The 22,428-nt window shown below is 46.6% G+C and overlaps 2 protein-coding genes and 1 non-coding gene across 3 annotated transcripts; 1 reads left to right on the plus strand and 2 right to left on the minus strand.

The window, feature by feature from the left end:
• Window positions 1-2,867: 2,867 nt before the first annotated feature.
• On the minus strand, window positions 2,868-5,799 carry LOC133913074 (uncharacterized). Its single transcript, XM_062356117.1, has 2 exons — window positions 5,537-5,799; window positions 2,868-3,368 (listed from the first exon to the last, which is right to left on the minus strand). Exon 2 carries the CDS (start codon window positions 3,347-3,349, stop codon window positions 3,005-3,007), a length of 345 nt encoding a protein of 114 aa, XP_062212101.1. The 5' UTR covers window positions 3,350-3,368; window positions 5,537-5,799; the 3' UTR covers window positions 2,868-3,004.
• On the minus strand, window positions 4,089-4,203 carry LOC133913919 (small nucleolar RNA snoR104). The gene has a single exon (XR_009909152.1). It is a non-coding gene; the product is annotated as a small nucleolar RNA snoR104 (small nucleolar RNA).
• A 2,828-nt stretch (window positions 5,800-8,627) lies between the features above and the next one.
• On the plus strand, window positions 8,628-14,073 carry LOC133913075 (uncharacterized). Its single transcript, XM_062356118.1, has 2 exons — window positions 8,628-9,020; window positions 13,798-14,073. The coding sequence occupies exons 1-2, from the start codon at window positions 8,707-8,709 to the stop codon at window positions 13,805-13,807; spliced, it is 324 nt and encodes a 107-aa protein (XP_062212102.1). The 5' UTR covers window positions 8,628-8,706; the 3' UTR covers window positions 13,808-14,073.
• Window positions 14,074-22,428: the final 8,355 nt, after the last annotated feature.

Consider the following 22,428-nt stretch of genomic DNA (forward strand, 5'->3'; position numbering starts at 1 on the left):
ATTGTATCACAGTTGAAAGAGTTTAAAGACCACAAGTGGCAAGACCTCAGGGTTGGAACATGGCCTGTTATAGAGAAATTCTCAGAGGCAATACAAACTGACAGGTATACTAAAACATCATTGTTTGCTGAAATAATTACCTTTCATTGATTGATTAAATTAAATTAATAACTAAATAAAGTTTCTGCAATACTGTAGCATCTCTTGTGGTCTGTTCATGCTAAACTTCATGGAATATTGGACAGGAGATAAACTATCTGATAGTGTGACTCAGGTATTTTAAGCTAGATCATAAAGGTTTGCGACATGTTTAAATATTTATATTATATTTAGATATCCGATTAATTTCAATTACAATTTTGTAGCGTGATATGACGAATTTCAGACTAAAACTAGGAGCAATTTTGTTGGACTCCAAACTAAACACGAGGAAAGAACATTCATATTTCAAACATGACAGCGAAGAAGAAAAAAGTTCAGATGATGCTGTGATGGTAGAGAGTCCTACCAAGTGTGGCAAATTTTTGAAGACATCACATCAGACGGAAGATCAGCTGTGATGGTAGAGAGTCCTACCAAGTGTGGCAAATTTTTGAAGACATCACATCAGACGGAAGATCAATCGTTACTATGTACTCTTCCTATTGTCACCATGCCGACAAATGCATCTGAGTTAGTAGGTGAGCTTTGCAAATTTATCATGTCTATAGACCATGCTGAAACTTTGGAGTACGTCTATCTAATTCCATATAATATGTATTGTTTATATACATTATTTTTATTTGTTATTGCATCTAATGCAATACATTGTTTTGTAGGAAAGAATGGATTTGGAGCTATGAGCCTCAACCGATTAGTTTAAGCCTAAAAAAGATACAGGAAATAATGGATGTGCAAAAGCCTATGGACAAGGATTGTTTCAACATGGGTGTGAGGATGTTCGCTTGCGACGAGATCAACTTGTTAATGGACACCCAATATCACTACATGGACCTTCAGTTCTGGGTACGATATAATATATTCATGTGATCATCATGTTTGCACATAATCTTACGAGCTTTCTTATTTATCATAGTTGTTATGTGACTTCGGACGACATCCAAAATATAAAAGGAAGCTTGATGTCCAGTTGTTGGCAAAAACATTTGATACGTGGCCTGGGATGGTGTACAATATTTCATAGTGCAAGTTGGTATGTGCAAGTTGGTATATTTTGTTTCGTTGTTTATTTGTGTCGTGGTTTAGTTTCTCCTAACAATAGTGACTGTTGTTTACAGATTCTATTACCGATATGTCAACATGGGCATTTCATACTATTTGCATTTGACATGGAGGCTAGAAGTGTATCGGTATTGGACCCACTGCCTATACCGGATTTTTTTAAAGGACATGAACTCATATGCTTCTATCTATTGAGAACTCTCAAAATTTCCAATAAATTGAATCTAGCTTTAGAAGTAGCAAACCCCCCGTGGAATGACGACATATGTGATTGGCGTCGTATACTACCAAATTGTGTTCCAAAGACAAAGGATTGGTAAATTTCTTACAACATCGGTTATATCAATTAGACTATCAACGTATATGTAACATTTTTTTTCTTTTGCAGGTTCGACTCGGGGTTTTTTGTTATTAACTTCATGCGCGCGTGGAACGGTAAACAACTACAACCACCGATTTGCACTGTGAGTGTTCTCAACAGAATTGTTGTTTACATTAAGCAATTGGACATCTGGTTATGCACTTTTTTGACAATTACAATGAAATATAATTCGATTACAGGATGTGCGTGAACTTAGAAAGAAGTTCTTGGTTGACCTGCTGAAATACAATGAGAATGAATCAAAAGACAACATCCCTGAAGTTGTACAAGAATTAGTTAAACGCATCAGATAGTGCATCGTTTCGGAATGAAAGATTAGTTGTGCTATTATTTTTGCTTATGACTATTGTACCGTTTAATTTTTCTCTTTAACTAAATTTTTGCTCATAACTTTGGTTATCTATAATTGTAATAGGTTACCGTAAACATCTACCCGTAATACTTGATGCTACCTTGTGCAATTTATCTTCCGTTGCAACGCACGGGCTCTCAACTAGTTTAGGTGAATTATGCTAACACGGTGATGATGACGCTCTTATTGCAGTAGGCGCCGAGCCACTCGGCGCACGGGTCGTCCCCTCTCCAGCTCGCCGCAAGGCTCACCGGGAAGTGGAACCCGACGGCTATGGAGGGCAGCAGCTGGACGTGTTCTGGACAGCGAGGAGAACCGAGGCGGCTGCGACGATCAGCCGCATCATCAATCACCGCGGCTAGCTAGCTTCTCTCTACTCTGGTCAAGTGGGTCTCCAAAACACACTGACACACTACGCAGGAGCGTTTAGCTTCAATTCCTATCTGTCGTGTTGGTGCTGGATTGTCGTTGAACACGCATAGCCCCGCAAGTAGGCCAGGCATTGTGTTATATGATGCAATTAGCAAGGAGGCAAACTTTAGCAGCTCTTTCTATGTTCTGGCTTACCTCTCTGCATGAATTTTCTGTCTTAGCGCAGCGGAAGCCGTCCCTTACTGTGTTCGCAAAAGAGGCCGGAGCTCACCGAATGAACAGATGGTTCAAAGCAAAGCAACAAACCACTTGATTCAGTAAGAAGCACCAACGAAAAACAGTCACCACGAATCCATCTACTCTCCACTCATGAGGCGCTAAAACCATGAAACAGACAAACAACATTGTCTGCCCAAGCATGTCCACGTTTCATGACTTGGTCGTGGCACTAGAAATATAGAGATTAGAGACCAAGCCACCACAGCATATGTGTCCTCCAAATAACCATGTCACTATCACGATGTAGAGTAACACTCAATTCGCAGTGCAAAGCCACACAGTTCAACTTCACGGCAGTCTCAAGAAAGTGTGGTTTAGTTTGAAGCACAGAATATAAACTGAAGAACACGCATTTTCTTCTCCTTATCAGCAATCCACTTCAAAATCATCAGTTTCCATTACAGCAACTTCACACCGGCAGCTCTAAGGGAGTCTATCACAGCCTTCACCTTGCCATGATACTTCTGGTCTCTTGACATGGAGACAGACACTGCAGGAATGCCATTGAACAGCAAGCGCTCGCCAAGCAGCTTCCCAATCTTTGCCGCCGCAGCGATGTCACGCGTCGACCCCATGCTTGGCCTGAGGAGTTTCTCTTGAGAGCTAGCTGAGCATGCAACTGTGGCCGATGGGGTGTGGATGACTTGAGCATTCACGAAATTGTTTGTGAAATGCATCTTCAGAACATAGGGCTTTAGGAACTTGGTGATTGCAGGTGATCTGGCTGGTGGAGGGATAACCATATCGTCTAGTTAAGCTTACCTGCACAAACCAGGAAACAAGACAGCATGATCAAATCAATAGCCCCACCTGTGTGTCTGCAAAATGCAAACTTTACAAAATGACATGGTGAGATGAGCATATAACACAGAAAATGCAAACTTTACAAAATGACATGGTGAGATGAGCATATAACACAGAAATTGATGTTGCAGGAGATGAGCATATAACACAGAAATTGATGTTGCAGATTCTAAATCCAGGATTTCATACAAACATTTCATTCAATTGTTCTTGCTACACAAATCCAGGGAAATCATTTATTTGTTTGCTTGCTAAGTTGAATACTCTTACTCTAGCTACTCGCTGCCTTCTATTCAGTTCTATTCACAAAGAAAAAGGGGTGAAAGGCCTTTTGGTGCAACAAACATGTAGCAAGTGCAAACTGCCTTTAGAGGATATTTGAACTTCTAACAGTATCCAATATCCAAAAGACCTCAATTGAAGCTAAGACACAGTGAATGCATTGCCATTGTGAATGCAAAGTTCAAGGATTGAAGCAATCCCGAACAGGAAACCCAAACCCCTGAAAAGTTCAAAAACAAATAAGCAAGAACTATTTGAATATTGAAGCGATCCCAGACTGAACAAGAAACCAAAAGCCCTGAAAAGATCAAACCAAATAAGAAAGAATCGTTCTCCACAAGGAAACATCAATGGAGGCAGCAACAGATCCAATCAATGTGGTTGCTAACAGTGAATATGGCTGTCTTGTCATTCGGACTTGCAGAACTCGCTTAAAAGAACAAGCAGGAAATGACAAATTTACTCTAGGAAGATTGTATCGGGTAGGCATCTTGTCTTTTGAATGCTACCTTTCTTTTCTTCCATAGCACAAAGTCACAGACAGTTCGGCATTGACATTGGGTTCATATATAATTGCTACTTTAAAGAATGGATTAGCTGATTCGCACAAAAGGTAATTAGGTAAACACATCAATTTGTTTACTACGGTGCAAACTTAATAATCTTATATTTGGTACCCACTGCCTTCAATTCAGTTCAAACAGAGAAAATGGGTGAAAAGGTAACACATTTCTGATGCACAAACAACTAAGGACCAACACATATTAGCATTTAACTTCTTAATTTTTTATTTAGTAAAACAGCACACTTGATTTCAAGCTACTTTTAGGAAGATCCAACATCTGACAATATATACCGAATAAAAAAGAAGCCCTTCATCGAATCTAAGACACATTGCTTGCCATTGCAAATGCAAAGTTCAAGGATTGAAGCGGTCTTAGGACATCTCCAACAGCTTCGGTTTCCAACTGCAGCTTCACTGTGCCAAGCACTATGCCATCCTTTTGCCTCCTTCCAGCATCCGCATCGCTCTCCAACGGGTACGGCATCCAACTCTACAGGGATATGGATGGAGTTGAACACCGGCAAAATTGCGGACAGAAAAATAAGACCATTTTACTGTAGCTACCGAATGACTGTAGATCCGAAAAGAGATAGAAATTAATGTAAGGTAGGAAATAGAGTAGCTGCTGGAGATGAAAAAAATAAGAGATACTGTAACAGTATTAGGGGATGTTGTAATAGTGTTATAGGGATGAATTTTTAAAGTATATGTTGGAGATGATGTTAGACTGAACAAGAACCAACCCAGAGAAGAACTGTTCTCCACACAAAACGTAATAACCAGTAGCGTTTCGCATTCTACGAAAAATCGAAAAGGGAGGCACGGCATGTGATTGGGTAGCACCTCCATAACGACTTTATCAGCTGGTTCACATACAAACCCACGAGACATCAATATCTGAATAATCCGTTCACCCCATTTTGTATTTTGTTATTTCTGTTCTTCTGTATACTCTTTGGTGGGTTGGCAGTTCGACTTTGTTAACTGAAGCTGCAGAAGAACTTGGACACACAACAACATATTTGGGGCTTCCTTTTGTAGCTGAATCGTTTGTAGACAAAGGGCATCTTGTCAAAACCCAGGCAACAGCAGCCGCAGGCTAAAATCCAAAATTGACTGCAAGGACCTACTCGAGTGATTGCTTGTTTCCACATGGGCGGTGCTTCTTTCCACTAGGACAGAGGGCTAACCCTCGGCGGCACCGGCGGAAATCACCCCTCCGTTGGCGTGAAACCCTAGCCCAGAGAAAGAGACAGAGAGAGGGAGGGAGGAAGTATACCGGAGCGCGTCGCCTACTCTCCGCCGCGGCCGAGGAGCTTGGCAAGGGCGGCTCGCAATCGCCGGCCGTCGCGAGTGAGATTGGAGCTGAAATGAGGAGAGGATACAAAACTGTTCTGGTGATGGACTGATAGAGTGATAGGTTTGACCTATTGAGTTAGATCGAAAATTTAGAAGTGTGAGGAAGTCTAACCCCCGTTTGGTTATCAGAATCGGGCCCAGAATTTTGAAATTGGAATTGGACCCAATTCAATTCGGGTGTTTGTTTCTTGTGTCCCTGTGGAAATGAATTGATCCTCTAATTTCATGAAATTTTAATATTTGTGTGATGTGATTTTGTATGTGTGTGGTGATTCTATTGTTGCTGTTCTATTAGTAATCAAAGTATTTTGTAGATGTTATTTATGTTTCTGCGTGAAAAAAAAAGATGATAGATTTAGAAGTATTTACGTAGTCTGAACAGATGATATATTATTGAACTCCCATACCAGATACCTAGTCTTTTTTTTCCCCAAAAGAAATTTCCATCCTATGTTTTCACTCCCTTGCCGTTGCGAACAACACCTGAAACACACGAGCAGAGAGGGAGCCGAGAGAGCAGGAACGCGAGAGCAGTTTTTTTTGGTGCTGCGCTAAGTTGCAGCTTTTCTGTTTTGCTTCATCTCTTAATCTCTTATTTAAAGGATAAAGGAAGCTAAACGTTTTCCGTTTTGCTTGAATGAACATGAATTTGTGGTGTGACTGAGTGTGATCGTGCGGCATTAATGAGTGTTAATATGCACCGAGAATGTGCAAGGATGACAGTGTTTACATATTATATATCTTGTACTTTTCTACTGTCAAAATATGGTTTTAATCCAATAAAGAATGCGTTGCAATCTATTCCAGGTTAAATGATGTACCACGTAGTTGTCATGTGGTTGTTAATACAGTAAGGTAGTCTACGATAATTGAATAAAGGCTAATGTCAGTTCACATGTTAAGTGTTATTTGGTGATGCTAGAAAATTCAATGGACGAAGCAAACAATTCTGAAAAGAGCAGATCCAAATAGGTTTAGAAATTGAATTGCATCAGATTTCCATCAGACAAATTCAGCTTGCAACCAAACAATAGAATTGGAATTACAGATCAATTCTAATTCCTGGTGAAATAGAATTGGTTCTCTAATTTTAGAAAACCAATTCAATTCAGAAACCAAACGGATGAGAAAATGGAATTGATTCTTCAATTAAAAAACCAATTTAATTCTAGAAACCAAAGGGAGCCTAAATGTAAATCTAAATGAACGGTATGTAGAGTACCTAGAGTGAGACGTCCCGAATTTGACGCTCCGATAGCGAAAGGCAAAAGGAGCGAGCAACGTGACTAGGCGGGATCGGGATCCCTCTGACGCAAATTGAAGTCACTGTGACTTCACGTGATCCCAGTCGTGCATGGGATCCAACTGAGGAAAATCCCTCTTCCCTCTCTTATCTCCTTCGAGACCACGAGGTACCCATCACTTCTCCCTTTTCGCAAATCCCGCTTTGCTTTGTTGATCGAGACCGGAGTCGATGGTGGCGCCGGCGAGCCACCGCCGCCACTGCACATGGTGCATGGTGGTCGCTAATGTTCTTCGCGATCCTCTCCGCGCACTCACTGGCCATCTACCTCTTTACCCGCGGCTTCCTCCTCACTCGGCCCGAGCCTTGCCTCACCTCCTCCTCGGATCGGTCCCTCCTCCACGGCCCGAGTCCTGGTTATGGCTGATGCAGTTGAGCAATTTATTGTTCTGGAGGTTCTATTTCGTGGCACCGAGTACCTTTTTTTAAGGTGAGTACCTTTGAGCAGTGAAATTGCGATATTGTAACTAATTATTAGCTGACCGCGACATTTGTTGCAGAGAAGCAGCCGTGGATGGACAAACTGCAGGTCTTGGAGAAGCTGGCTGCCAACGAAAAAAAACCTCTGCAAGGATCTTCAAAGTACTCGTAATAGTCTGTGAAACATCAGAAGTTGTTTTAGCAAGTCAAAAGAAGTTATTACTGTTGAGGTGGAGATGCAAGAATCAAAGGTAATAGTCTGTGAAACATCAGAAGTTGTTTTAGAATCCCATACTTCTCAATTGTAGCTGCTGACAGGATATTAGCCTAGGTGATGCAGGAAGTGATACTTGCTTGATGCCTTTTGATTCAAGTAGTAGTTCTTTTTTCTGTATGGCCTGAATGGCTCGATCTGTATTGCAATTCCCATTGAATTCACATTCTGTTGTGTATTTTTGTATCCTGAATGTGTAAATGAATGGCCTAATTAAGGTCGTGTCATATGTTCTAGTGATTAGTGAACTACTACTACTATTCCATTTGTCGAATCGGTTCTCTTTGTACACTGCATGACATACAAAATTGCCTGTTTCTCCTTGTACTCTGATGAATGTACCCATATATTGCAGTTTCGCAAAGAAAAAGAAAGATAATTGCCTGTTTCATCATAATGTTGCATTTGAGCCAGGATTTGAATACAAATGCCTTTGCAGCTTTGAAGGATGTCTGAAGAATTGCCTCATAGATCAATTCCAGAGAAATGTACCTGGGTTGTCAATCATAGGGTTCTTGATTTTCTGGTAAATGAAACAACTTGATGTCAGGCATCAGAATATGTATCGCTGGCTATATCTTTTGCTTCCATGATCCCTTGTACATACAGATTGTAAGAAGAGCCATACTTATGCATCAAAATATGTCAAGCAGTAGGTGAGACGAGGACGCGTATGGCAAGACGGAGCGCAGGACCCCTGGCTGCCACCGCGCGCCGTGCTGTCGCCGAGAGCGGGAGTGAGCTATAGAGTGGCGACGCGTGGTCGGGAGACCATGATAGGGCGCGCGAGCGGGGGTGTGGGAGCCAGCAGCAAGGAGGCCTGCGGCGGAGCGGCGTGCTTGGCGTGGGCACGCGGAGAGCCCCTGCGCGAGGATTCGTTTCCCACGAAGATTTCCCGCGACCAGAGTCTTCCGTTCGCGAGCCATGTTGGGCCGAACTTGCTTGGGCTGGACGATTGCTTCTGGGCTGGAAGATTGCTTCAGACTCTCCCGTTCGCGAGCGCCGCACGATCTTCGCGGACGGCGGGATTTCACGTGAAGTGACTTCAAGGCGTGAAGGGCAAGAGTGCGCGGCGGCGGCACGAGGAGACGAGATGCAAGCGCTGGCACGGACGATGCGTGGAATCGCCGCGGCGGCGCGGCCGGCGGTGGAGGCAGGCCGCCGCGGGCAGGTGCAGCCGGCCCGGGGGATCGTAGTGGAGGTGAGGGATGGAAACCTGGAGCGGGCGCTGACGATCATGGAGCGCAAGATGCGGTCGAGCGGCATGGAGCGGCTGATCCGGGCCCGGACCGACCACCACGTCAAGGACTCGGAGAAGCGCGTGCTCGCCCGCAAGGCGCTCATGCAGCGCGTCCGGTCTCAGGAGCTCGGGAAGAAGCTCCGCGAGATCCTCATCAAGAAGATCAGGTCAGGGCCAGACCCTTCTCCACCACTGTTTCCACCTGCTACGTAACGTTCCTGTGTCCTTGTTGGCTTGTTGCGAGTTCGTGCGGTTTGCCTTGTTTGATCGGGTTCTTAGTGGGTCGCTGTGAGGAATCGGGGAGGTTTCTGTTGGTGCTCGACAAATGCTCGACGAAATGATTGGCGGAGTGTTAGTTGCGAGGCTGAGTGAAACTAGGCAGATTGGCGCGCTACGCAGCGCCTGTGGAGGTTTTATTGTGAGGCACAAAAATACCACAGTGTGACCGGACACGAATTTTATTTCTAATGCAATTTTGGCTCTCGGTCCTCACGTCTGGCTATGCCGGTCATAGGTGCGCTTTCCCTCTCCCTTATCTCGTCTCCACAGGCAAAATTCTAACGCAACCACACCAACAACCAACCCAAAGCTTAATCACCAAGCATCTTCATGGATGTCACCATGAAGATGTGTACTCAGGTATTAGTAGACCATTCGTGTTTTACCAATCTAAGTTTTTCACTCCTAAATACTGTCACCACTTGAACCTCTAACAAATTGTCTTTTTAAGCATAGACAATGAAGAAAAATTGGAAGTGGATAGGAAGGAAAGGCCAACTTACAAAGATTATCATAAATAATTGACTTCTTCCGATCCTTTAGGGCATTGTGATAAGCATTCTCCGCAAACTTCTCCAAGAATAACTCCTGCAGTTATAGGTGTAATCACACTGTCAGTTCAGATTACATAAAATGTACACACGCCAAATGCCAACAGATGTTCCCAAATGAATGGTACAGAATGCGAGTTACAACAAACAAACTACACAAACACTGCTTTCCCCCAAAAGAAATTTGCAATATTAACAAAGAGCAAGAAAAGAAAGAAGCCATTTATTTCAGACTATATGTTTGGAAGGACGTGCTCTCCAACAATCTTATTCTTTTGTTCCCTCTGTCCCTTCCTCCCCCAATGAAAACGAAGCATTTAAAATCTTCACATCAATATTTTTTCTGATTGGGCATCAGTTCAAGGGGATAGCTTTCTCATTGGTCCAAACACTAAAGTTTGCATGAGGGTGATGGTATCTAAATGGAAGGTGTTCCCAATCACTTGCCAGGATCAACTAGTCAAGCTTACAATTCCCAGTACATAAACACAGTAGGAAAAGGTCCCTCATAGATCCCTTAGCAAGGCTGAACTCTGAAGGCATTCGGGCAACTTGTTTTCATATATGGTGTATCCAATTCACGGTATAGAAACACAAGTCGTGTGCATTCTCAGTGAACGAAAAAACAGAAACACATGCCATGATGTGACAACATCTCAGACAATTCATCGAACACCTTGTAGGCACTGATGGCATCACCAAAGTAAATCTCGGTGGCTCCGTAAGAACTAAGAATCAATCCAAAATCATCACATTCGGATAGAGTGATATGATGCTTCAATCCTCTCACATATAATTGCTAGCATAAATAATTGCATTTAGAGTAAAAGCGAAGAAATAGGGCGAGGGAAACATATGTAGGCCTTGTTGATGAGGAAGACAACCCCGTTGGAAGCATGGATGGTGGCGTCCTTGGCCCGGATCAGCTGCGCACCGACGCTACCAGGAAGCTGCACGCACCCTTGTCGATCACAGCCGCCTTTTGGTCCTTCCTCTTCTTCTTCATGGATGGGTGCACGCGCGATAAAGAAGACTTGTAAACAAAAGCTCCTCTCCAGCCCCTCTGGCTGGGCCAGAAGCCCCCATCACGGGACGCTCGGTTCGGGCTCCTAGCCTCCTTTTGGAACTCTGCCGGATCCCTTCCTCCTGGGCCCCAAACGCGGGAGGCGGAATGATGGGAGGAGAGGGGCGAGGAGCAGGCCAACGGAGCAAGGACGCCACCGACGGTACCGGTGTGGCGACCGTGCGGTCGTGGATGGGGATCTCGTCGGTGTAGCGTCCGTGGAGGCTCATGATGGGGAAGCGCACCAAGGGCTGGAAGCCCTCCAAATCAATGGACGCATGGAGAAAGCCGTGGGGGTCGATTTCGTGGCTAGGCATCGCCAGAGGTCGGCGATTCCTTCATGCGGGAGGTGGAACAATGGGAGGAGGGACATGCCGGTGGCGGATTAAGGAAGTGGACTCCGTACCACAGGGAGTGGTCCCTACTCATGCATGGCTCCCTTATGGGACGCCGCTTTCACCTACCGACCCACCGTCGTCCTCCTCCGAGCATAGCCCCCGGACAGGCCCGCCTTCGTCTTCCGCTCCAGGGAGCCCGACCACACGCCCATCGTCGGCTCCCTTCCTCCTTGGACCCGAACGTGGGGGGGCCGGTGATTTGTTCACGCGGGAGGTGGAACAATGGGAGGAGAGGGACGAGGAGCAGGCGGGCAGAGTGAGAACGCAGGGGGGGGATGTGGAAGGAGGCGGCAACGCGAACTCTTGGCCTGGCAACTGGGGTTCGTCAAGGAAGTTGCTGGATTTCTCTGGGTTTCACGCGAGCCGGGAATTGGCGCCGGGGGAGGGGAGGCACAGGAGGGTGAGGGAGACGCTTCGAGAGCTCGCCGATTCCTGGCGGCATAGGATATAGTATAGATTAGGTGGATTTTGCAAAGGGGACCGATTAGGTTGCACGCAGGATATTTTTTATGAACTGTTCCTTTGAGAACCTGGACTGGAGATGGAATACTCTCATGTTGCACTCCACCTCTCTTGGCCTCACTTAGGTGTCAACGAAACAAGTGTGTAGTATGGTAGAAGCTGTAGGCACCAGGATGTTGAACATGCTGCAAATTTAGAAACAGTTTGGTGATAGTAATTTGTTCTCAAAAGAGATGGTGTGGTATTGATAATTTTTGTGGCATGTGGTGCAACAACTGTTAGGTTACAGGCTTACAGCACTAAATTGCTATTGTGATATTGCCCGTTTGTCATATTGGTTGCAAATCCTGGCACTCCATCATTTTTATTATCCTTTAGTAACATTTTAGCAAGTCCCCTTGTCCTTGATGACTTATGGTTTCTGGAATTTTGAGCCCTGTTATTAGCAAAGTTTTGGGTGATCTCTTTTTAGCATGTCAATAAATGTCTATCTAAGGTGGAATCTTTATTAAATAGTAGGGTGACTATACATATCATATGCTGCCTTCAGGTTAGAGATGTACAAATTTGATGTTCTTGCATCAGCAGTGTGGAAATGGCGAACCTATGACCCACAAGTTTATGATCCAATAATGAAATTAATGTTTTGGTAACTCTACAAAAGAAAAGAGTCTAACTGGTTTCTTTAGCTTCTGATGAATATCAAACCAACCCATAGGTTGTGCATTACTTGATCCAAAAATGAACTCCGTATATGTCATGTTAGTTAACAGAGTTATTCCAAGGGAAGTTCCTTTTGTGTCTATGTCTTGCATCGGCTTTGATATTTCCCGATGATACATTTATATGTTGCATATGCTTATGGACTGTCTTGTAAACACACTTATGTAAAATGTTGCATTTCCTGATGATATGTATGTCATGCATCTCCTTGTACACAGCCTGTAATCCCTTGCAAGTTGCATGAAACATATTTGATCTAACTTTGTCCAGGCAGCCAGTACTTATTTGCCACATTTCAAGAAGCACGTGAGAAAAAAGGGAAATATCCTGATATAAATCATATCAAACTCAACACCAACCAATATTATCACCAAAATGGTTGATGTAGCTTGGTGGCAGTGTCAGAAAATTATTCTTGAAACCAATTCCCACCATTAACTGTGCTGCCTTAAAGAACCTCTTCCATGAACTGATGGATCCTTTTGTGACTTGTGCTGAACTGCTGATTCATGATCCCATGACTTGGCTCAAAGTATCACTGTACCAAACATCAATAATAATTCTTCTCGAATTTTTCCTCCTCCGATCAATGTCATTTTTTTGTCATTGTTATAGAGAGCGCCATATGTTTTGGCTTATGATATCAGTGTATGTAACATCAGGTTCTATGGTCATGTTTCACAAAAAACCCACCCTAACCAGATCTCACTTTGATTGTCATGCTGGTCTGACCTTCAATGTCGATTTGTCATCCATGTTGGCTACTTGACAAATTTTTGCAACTATGACAAATTGGAATTGCAGGTGGCATTGGCACATCAATTCGGGTGTGATTTTGTTATAGTGGGGTATTTGAAACTATATGACCTTAAAGTATGGGGACATGTGTCACAGGTCAAGACACCAGAGTTGAATTGACCAGTATTAAAAATCTGTTCTGTCAACAGCTGAGAAATGTTTAAGAGGGCAACATTGAAATGTAGAATGGCATCCCAGAGGTTATTTTGTATAATGAGAAATGGGATAGTAATTCACAACTGAAACCTTTTATTGTACAGGATAATAGTTTCATTATATGTTTATATTCATAGTGTTGGACAATAGCATTTTTCCCCAAAACTCTGACATATGGTTGTGATCCCAATTGTGCTTATCAATGTATCATGTAAAGTTGGTTATAACTGTTTTGCTGCATTCTGACCCCCATTCACATTTCTGAAACTGTCATGCAAACAAGTCGCTTTTCCAACTTACCGTTGGTAATATGCCAATACAACGCCAATCATTTGGTATCATGTCGCTGTATAACTTGTATTTATTAATTTTTATTTTATTGACAAAACAATATGCATTTTGGCTGCATGCAAGCTTTCAGATAGAAATAGGCAGTTGTGTATATGCCTTCATTTTTCTTGCATGAATCACATTGCTGTCTCTTTACTCACTGGGAAAGTATTGCTTTGTGCAGGGGTCAGTGAGACATATCTTAGCTGGCAGCACATCGGCAGTTCACTGGTAGCATTTCTGTATGGGTGCTCGAAGTTTGAGCATGCAATCAGCCCCCAATGGTGTAGTGTAGTACTACGATGGTGGATCTGTTTAGACCAGCTTGATAATAACTCAACTGTGACCTTGGGTGAAAAAGCTTTTGATGTCTTGCATCAAGGACAAATTGATGATAAACTGATAGTGATTTCTTTTATGGTACTCAACTTATTATCTATGGACTGACCTGCTGTTAGTACATGACTTGTGTGCTTGCAAATGCTGTTCGAGCAAATATGTTTGGTACCACTCGAATGTCATCTATACTAGTGAGCAATGGCACGGTTCAACCATGGTATACAAACATTTTCGCAACCGTGTGAAGAGCCATACTTCTGTCAGTGACCTCTCAAGTATGCCATCTCACTGATCTCAGGAGTAGGTTTATGCTTTACTATTGCAAATAACTAGCAAGGTGGTCCGCTCTAATAGCACCACTAGACTCTATAATATTTTTTTCATCATAACCCATTTGCCGAAGTTTATGTATTATAAATTTTGTGTGTGATTGTCGATGTATCAAAAATCAGGGGTCCCTGAGTCCCGAGGCCAGGCCAGCCGTCCGCCACAGCGCCATCCCGTGAGGTTCCTCCCGCTGGGTGAGGAAAGTTCAAGTCCCAGGAGAAGGTCCTTGGGGCCACAGTCATTGGTTCCCGAGCACCCTAGTTCCCCGATGATCCACGGAGTCTAAGTACCGGGAAGGAAAGTGCTCGGGCCGGTGCCTGGTCACCCCCGAGCACCCTAGTCCTCCGATGACCAGAAGAGCTAAAGTTCCGGGAGAGAGTGCTCGGGGTGGCGAGCAGCAGCCTCCAAGCGCTCAGTTCCCTGAGGTTCCACACAAAGAGTGCTCGGGAGAGAGTGCTCGAGGCTGCACGTGGCGGCCTCCGAGCATTCGGTTCCCCGAAAGATCGTGCAAGAGTGCTCGGGGAGGTGAACAGTACCCTCGAGCACCCGGTACCCCGAAGACAAAGATAGGCATTCCCGGGAGAGAGTGCTCGGGGAGGTGAACAGTACCCCCCGAGCACTCGATTCCCCGACGACCCAGAAAGGCCCCCGAGGGGCCCACCGATGAGGTGTCCGCCAGTCAGAGGTCCGAGGCCGCATTTAATGAGCGTGCGTGGCCTGACACATCCAACTGCTCCCGCCGCAGCGTCAGTTCCTGCCATGCTTTGGCAAAGGGGCGTGGGGCTATTAATTGCATGGGTCCCGTCCCGTATCGCCCGTATCATCGCAAGGATCGCGTTCCGTCTGCCGCCCTGCTGTGGCAGAGGAACAAGACAGGACGGGAACGCCGGGTTGCTCTGCGGCTGCCCAGTGGGCCCTCTCCACTGCGCCCGTTGCCAGGGCGTTTACAGTGATAGGTGACCGGGCGGACGGCGTTTTTCCTCCCTCCGGTCACTTTGCCCAGAAGAAATGATGACGTCTTTCCCAGTGATGGCGTCTTGGGACTTGCGGCCCCCTCCTTCCCGTTCGGGGCGTGTCGCAGCCGACGAGTACTTAAAGGAGCCGGTGGCACAGAGGAATAGGAAGAGGCCAAGACGGAACCAGAAACCGAACGAGACCCGACCCGAACAAGAGCCACAAGCATCTAAGCATCAAGAACCGAACCATAGACGAACACAAAGCACAAGACCAGAGCATAGTTCCAGCCAAAGAACAGGGAGCCTCAAGCTCTTAGTTAGATCATATTTCTTGTAACCAGCTACATCCTTGAGGGATTTTCCTCAGGACAGTTATTGCATCCATACAGGAGTAGGGTATTACGCCCTCATGCGGTCCGAACCTGTCTAAACTCCGGTGCATTTACTTCCTTTTGCACTAGGTCATCATCCCCCCCACCGGCCGTTGCATTTACTCTCATTCATTTCTCCGACGAACTTATTCAGGATCATCCCCCCGGCCGAATCTCTAAAAAGGGGTCTCTCGGGATCTCTGCGATAGGAGTTAATCCTTCGACAGCTGGCGCGCCAGGTAGGGGGGAACATCCCTGAATCTGTTTGTTTGTTTTCTTCACAGAAAAAATGGCTGGTGGACACCGTCTCCAGCGTTCCGACTCCAATTCCAGCGAGGAAATGCTGCCCGTTGCACCGGAGGCCCCAGTCGCTGCTGCGTCCTAGCAGCAGCCGCTATCTGCACGCACGGCGTTCCCCTCCCAAGGGGACCAGGGCGCTGGGCCTAGCAGGGCCGCCGCCCCCCCCCCCCCCCCCCGGTGCACCGTCCGACCCCCAGCTGGTGGTCGAAACCCCGTCCGCCAGGTCCGCCTCTGGACAGCGTCGGGTGCCTCTCTGGCGTAGGCTCGCCTTCGGCGAGGCCGGCCCCGGGAGTGCGCTGCTTGCGGCGCACGCTCTCCTCAGGCATCCGCCCGTCCAGGCAACGCCGAACACTCCGGAAGGCCGCTGGATCCAAGAAGTCGCTGCCCTGGTCGACACTGCTCGCCGCCAGTTGCTGGCCGAGAGTTCTCGCGCCACCACCCAGCGTGGCGCCGCCAGAACCGGCCCATCAACGGGCAACGCTCGCACGGGCCGGGGGGCCTCCCGGCGGAGTGCCACCCCCCTGGCCGCGTCCGAAGCCCAGGACCTCCGCTTGCGTCTCAACGAGCGGAGGGGCCACGAAGATGCGCGTGTCACCCTCAAGCGCCATCGGGAAACCCGGCAGGAGGCCGAGGCTGACGACCAGGCTTTCTCTTTTCCGGCCCACGATCGCCAGGATTCCCCGGCTCGCTGGCATTCACCGCCAAGGAATGCCACCCGCGCCATGGGGTATGGCACCGGCTGCCGTGCCTTCTCTAGTGAACTCTGACGGGTCAAATGGCCCTCCAAGTTCCACCCTGAGCTGCCAGAGAAGTACGATGGGTCCATCGACCCCGTTGAGTTCCTCCAAATATACACTACGGCCGTCCAGGCGGCCGGAGGCAGTGAAAAGGTGATGGCAAATTATTTCCATGTTGCCTTGAGGGGCTCTGCCCGTTCTTGGCTTATGAACTTACCCTCAGGATCTATTAGCTCCTGGGATGACCTCTGCCACCAGTTTGTGGCTAATTTTCAGGGCACGTTCACGCGCCCCGGCTTGGAGTGCAACCTCCACGCCGTCAAGCAACAAGAGGGGGAGACGCTGCGACGCTTCATCCAGCGTTTCAGCCAAGTCCGCAACACCATCCCGCGAATAGCCCCCCACGCTGTTATCGTCGCCTTCCGGCAGGGCGTCCGCGACGAGCGGATGCTCGAAAAGCTAGGTACGCACGAAATCGAAACCACTGCGGAACTCTTCGCACTGGCCGACAAGTGCGCCAAGGCGGCGGAGGCCCGGGCTTGGCATGCTCCGCGCCCTGAGTGCCCCGCCGCCGACCAACCAAGTTCTTCCCGCTCCGATAGGAGGGAAAAGAAAAAGAGAAGAAAGCGCGAAGCCGCTCCTATCGAACCGGCCTAGGGCCCTGCCCATAGGCCGGCCCAAGAGCCCGACCGTCGGCAAGAACGCCGGGCAGCCACCGACCAGCGGCCTGCGCCCGCAAGGGCCCCTCCTAGGTCTCCAGCTCCCGCGAGGGCCCCGGCACCCGCAAGAGCACCAGCTCCCGCAAGAGCCCCGGCACCCGCCCGGGCTCCTGCTCCAGCGAGGGCCCCCGCTCCCGCGGGGCCCGAGCCATGCAAATGGTACCCCATACACCAGACCAGATGGCACGATCTCACGGAGTGTCGTACGGTCAAAGGCCTCGTCGAGCAGCGCTAGAGGGAGCGCGACGAGTCCCGTGGGGGAGGCGATGCTGAGGACACCCCCGGCAACACTGAGCTCGGCTTCCAGAGCCCGAGCATACCATTGCCTTCATCGGCTGAAGGGCCTCAAAACCCGGACCTATGATGTGCTCGCAAAGCACGGGAAGGGATGGGTGGACGAGCTGCCCGCCGTGCTATGGGCTAATTGGACCACACCAAGCCGCGCCACCGGGGAGACTCCTTTCTTCCTCGTCTACGGTGCTGAGGCGGTCCTCCCCTCCGAGCTCACTCTGGGCTCCCCTCGGGTGCATGCCTATTCTGAAGGCGAACAGGAGCAGCAGAGGCGCGATGACGTCGACTACTTGGAGGAGCGCCGGCGGCGTGCCGCCATCCGGGCAGCTCGGTACCAGCAAAGTCTGCGGCGCTACCATCAGCGCCATATCCGGGCCCGGTCTCTCGAGGTGGGGGACCTAGTTCTCCGATGCGTCCAGTCACGCGAAGGAAGGAATAAGCTATCCCCTATGTGGGAAGGTCCCTTCACCGTGATCGGGGTCTCGCGAGAAGGTTCTTTCAGGTTGGTAGCAGAATATGGGCAGCCGCTTCCCAACCCGTGGAACATCGAGCACCTGCGCAAGTTCTACCCGTAGATGGCCACGCTCGCGGCTCAGGTCAACCAGGCCGGGGGCTTCCCCCCCCCCCCCCCCCCGCCTAAGTTGACCGGGGGCTACCACTAGCTGGGTAAGTCACCCAACCTTGTAAAAAATTGTCAATTCAGTATGAATGTTGAAATACAATCGTGTGTCAATTTCACTTTTCTGGATTCCATATGTTTAATCTGTCTGGTGAGATGCTCGATTGTGCAAGAAAAAGTTCGCTCTCTCATTTTCCCCACTGATAAAAGAATCCCGATCGGTATGCGTGCGGGCAGTTTCCGCTAATTTACGTCCGACGTGGTAGGCTGTGGTGTTCGGTGTCGTGGCAGGCTCCCGGGCACTACCGAGTCCCTGGGCGCTCTGGGTAATCCTATCGCTCGAGCTGCTCGAGTAGTCCGGAGCCCAGGCCCCGGGGGCGGGCTGTCGGTGCTCGGTCTGGTCTGTCATACCCGGGCGCCACCGAACCATAGGACCTCTGGGTTATGCCTCTGCCCGCTCTTGTCCGCCGGTCTGGGTATTCGAGAGGTCTCGGGTCGAAAACGAGAGCAGTCTATAACAAGAACCGCACTAACAGAGCGTACCAAGCAAAGAAATTCTCTATTCTCTCTTAAGTCACAGATTGACAATCAAAGCAAAAGCGGCTCGACCGCGAGGGCCTCGATGCCTAGGTCGCTGCTCGGCCCCAAGGGTCTTCGGGTGGTCCTACCGCTTAAGCATGAGTGGTCGAGATCACCCGACCCCAGGCTCCTCGCGTACCCCTTGATGCTCGGGCGCCCCGGCTGCGGGAACCAAGTCCCTGGGCACCCCGAGATCGGAGCGCACGCCCCTCCTAGATCGGTTGGTCGAAAGGCCGACAGCTATCCGGTGAGTGGTTAAATTCAGAACGAATTTACATTCAATAATATTTTGTTCCCGAGTTGTCCTCGGGGGCCCTCGTATTCTAATCTGCCCGGTGAGATGGTCTCCTCGCGCACAAAACCCTACCGTGTGTCTACTTTTTCCTAGAACGACAGAACGGTCCGTAGAAAGGTGCGCCGTGCGTGCGGCAATGTCTGATCGAGATCTTTCATGGTGGTCGTGGTGTTCGGTCCGCTTTTAAGGGCCCCGAGCACTACCGAGTCCCTAGGTGCCCCGGGTAATCCTATCGCTCGAGCTGCTCGAGTAGTCCGGAGCTTAGGCCTCAGGGGCGGGCTGTCGGTGCTCGGTCCGGTCCGCTTTAAGCCCGGGCACCACCGAACCATGGGGACTCTTGGTCGCATTTTCGCCCGCGCGTGTCTCCGGTCTGCTGACTGAGTGGTCACAAGATGGAAAAGTATTCACTGGTCATGGCGTGTTCCGTGCTGGATCGATCTATCTCCCGAGCAAGGAAGTTCGTGTCTTTGTCTCTTGACTTAGTTGATGCGGACTTAGTTACTTGATCTCCACAAGTAACTTAGTCTTCAAGTTTATTGCCAATCTTATTGAGATTCTCCCTCTCCTCATAGACACCACTAAAAGCTCAATGACAATGATGCATTTCTTTTATTCTCATGGCATTTCAAATTCATGATTCATCACTTATGCATCTCCTATGAAATAACATAATAACAATTCTTAACATAATTGTTAGTTCATATGTATTGTCATCACTTACCCGAGCATCACCTAGAGCTCATTCATCTTGATGCATTTTCAATCTCCCCATTCACTTAGAGCTCGTGTATATCTCTCCTCCATACATCACCTATGAAACAACCTACTAACAATTCTCAACAATATTATTAGTCCATAGGTATTGTCATTAATTACCAAAACCACACATAATGGCTAGATACACTTTCAGGATGTTAGGTCCCCTCCGAATGTTGGAATTTTGATGCTCGTAGACGATCGTAACAAAGAGTCTGAACTTCTTAATGAAGAACCTAGACCAAATACTTTTCCCTATGTAGTCATCTTCTTACTTGTTGTGGGTGCTAGTGGAGGTCGTTGCATGCAAACTCCAGCATATTTTGTTTCGTATTTACTATAAACATCGAATAACTTAGAATAACCATTAGTATAATAAGTAGAATAATCGTAGCCAAGAGCATCACCTATTAGGAGATTGTCATTTTCATAGCTATTTAAATGAGTAGCAATTTCAATAATATTATGCACTATTAAACAAGATATTGGATAATAAACTCCTGATAAACTCACAATTGAATCATAAAAAAAATTCTAGAAACTCTAGTATCATTTCAGCAACATACCAATGTGCTTCCGTGAGTAAAGTTTGATTCCCATGCTGATGATAGTGTGTATGAATAAATACACCAAATGTGATCTTATATGGTATAATATTTTTTAGCATCAAGAAAGTAGAGTTCTATCTTATCGACATATCTACAACAAATTTATGTGGACGTACACCCATTGCAACATAGTATTGCTTATATGTTGTAATTCATTGGTTATAGGAGTTCACAAAAGATATTGCAGTATGAAAATTGTCTAGGTATTGCGTCAACCTCTTTAAACCAAATTTTACTATAAGATTGATAATATGACAAATACAACATTGATGTAACAAGAAAGATTCAACATATGTATTAAACAACGAAGAAAGAATATCCATTGCTTTAGAGTTTGCACTGGCATTATCTAAAGTGATAGCAAATATATTATTTGTGAGCCCAAAGTCTTCAACTCCTTGAGATATTTTTAGCAATATTTTCACCGGTATATGCGTTGTCAATTAACCAGAAACCTATTATTCTATTGTCTAGTTTTGAATAATTATTAATAAAATAAGCAACCACACTAAAGTAATCAGCTCTAGTCCTACCTGCCCATATGTCCGAGGTTAAAGCAACTGAATATGTACATATTTCTAACATTTCTTTAAGCTTACTACGACACACATTATAATATTTTACCATATCCCTAGTAGCTATATGTCTAGAAACATATGTGAACCTAGGATTATGAGTAATATTCAAATGCAGCAGACTCGCCATTGTTAAGTGACATATTTGCTCTTGCAATGAAGCGGCATTTCGGTAAAACTCGGATAAAGTTGAGCTAAAAGGTCACGATTCAAGAGAAACTCATGAGGAAGTGATGTACATCTTGTAAAGTAGATAACATCTACATTTCTTTTTGATCATTGGCGAAGCCATACTCCCAATAGCGAACAGAGCCATCGAGGTTATACTGTAGCACCGTCTGCTTCATGACTACTCCACTCTTTCGTTTGCAAATTACGACGTGCCTATTTAAGTGTCCCGTTTCACTTGAGAATTTTGCATATAATTCATGTTTGTAAATATAACACTTAGCTTATCTGATACTTACCTCATCTTCCTCTCTATAGATCTTTTTGAAGTCTTGTCAAACTTTGAAAGTAGTGGTTCTTGATCTTTTGGAGCCCGTGCTTGCCGACGTGTGCACACTTGTAGAACCTGACGATGGAGGTGCTGCTGCATGTGAACCAGCTGGAGGTTCATCGACGGGTCCTTCTTCATCTGCAGTACTACTATCAAAAGGGCTGTAATCTCCTGAGAGCATTTGAAGAAAAAAAATCATGATCGATGGACATATCATCATGATCATTGGCGTCTATGATCAATGTTGAATGACACTAAAAAAAATTCAAATATTCAAAATAATCAAATAATAGAACAAATAATGGAAGAAACAAGAAAGAACATCGATGCAAAAAATCACTAAGATTTCTTCAAAATAGCAGGATGACGTGTTGAATTTTTTTGGATTTTTAGCAATAATTCAAACTAATTTTACCAAATTATCGCAGATTGTCAAGAACTTTGAGAGAAGAATGAGAGGAGGAAAATAAGAGAGAAAATATTGTTGCTAGTGTGGAATGGGAGGATAAGATGGTGCTTTATTTATAGGTGAAAATTGGTAAATTTTGTATTAGTAAATTTTGTATTTTTTTAGCCCAAAGGGTTTGAAATTTTGAAAATTTCGAGTTAACAGACCAGAAATAGCCCATTTAACCCGTTAAACCACCACGCCCCCACGTGCCTGATGGGCCTGCTGTGACTAGCCGGACTGTCGCCACGCGCAAGGGCTCCAAAACCGTGTCTGGCCATACTCATGCTAGCCCGTGCCAAGTTGTGCCCATGCCGGCACATCGCAGTCAGGTCGGGCCATGCCGCGGCGTCGGCCTATTGGACCGGCCCACCTAACTTTGGGCTGTGCCGTATC

The sequence above is a fragment of the Phragmites australis genome, chromosome 3 (genome assembly GCF_958298935.1).
Source record: "Phragmites australis chromosome 3, lpPhrAust1.1, whole genome shotgun sequence".
In the NCBI taxonomy this organism is placed as follows: Eukaryota; Viridiplantae; Streptophyta; class Magnoliopsida; order Poales; family Poaceae; genus Phragmites; species Phragmites australis.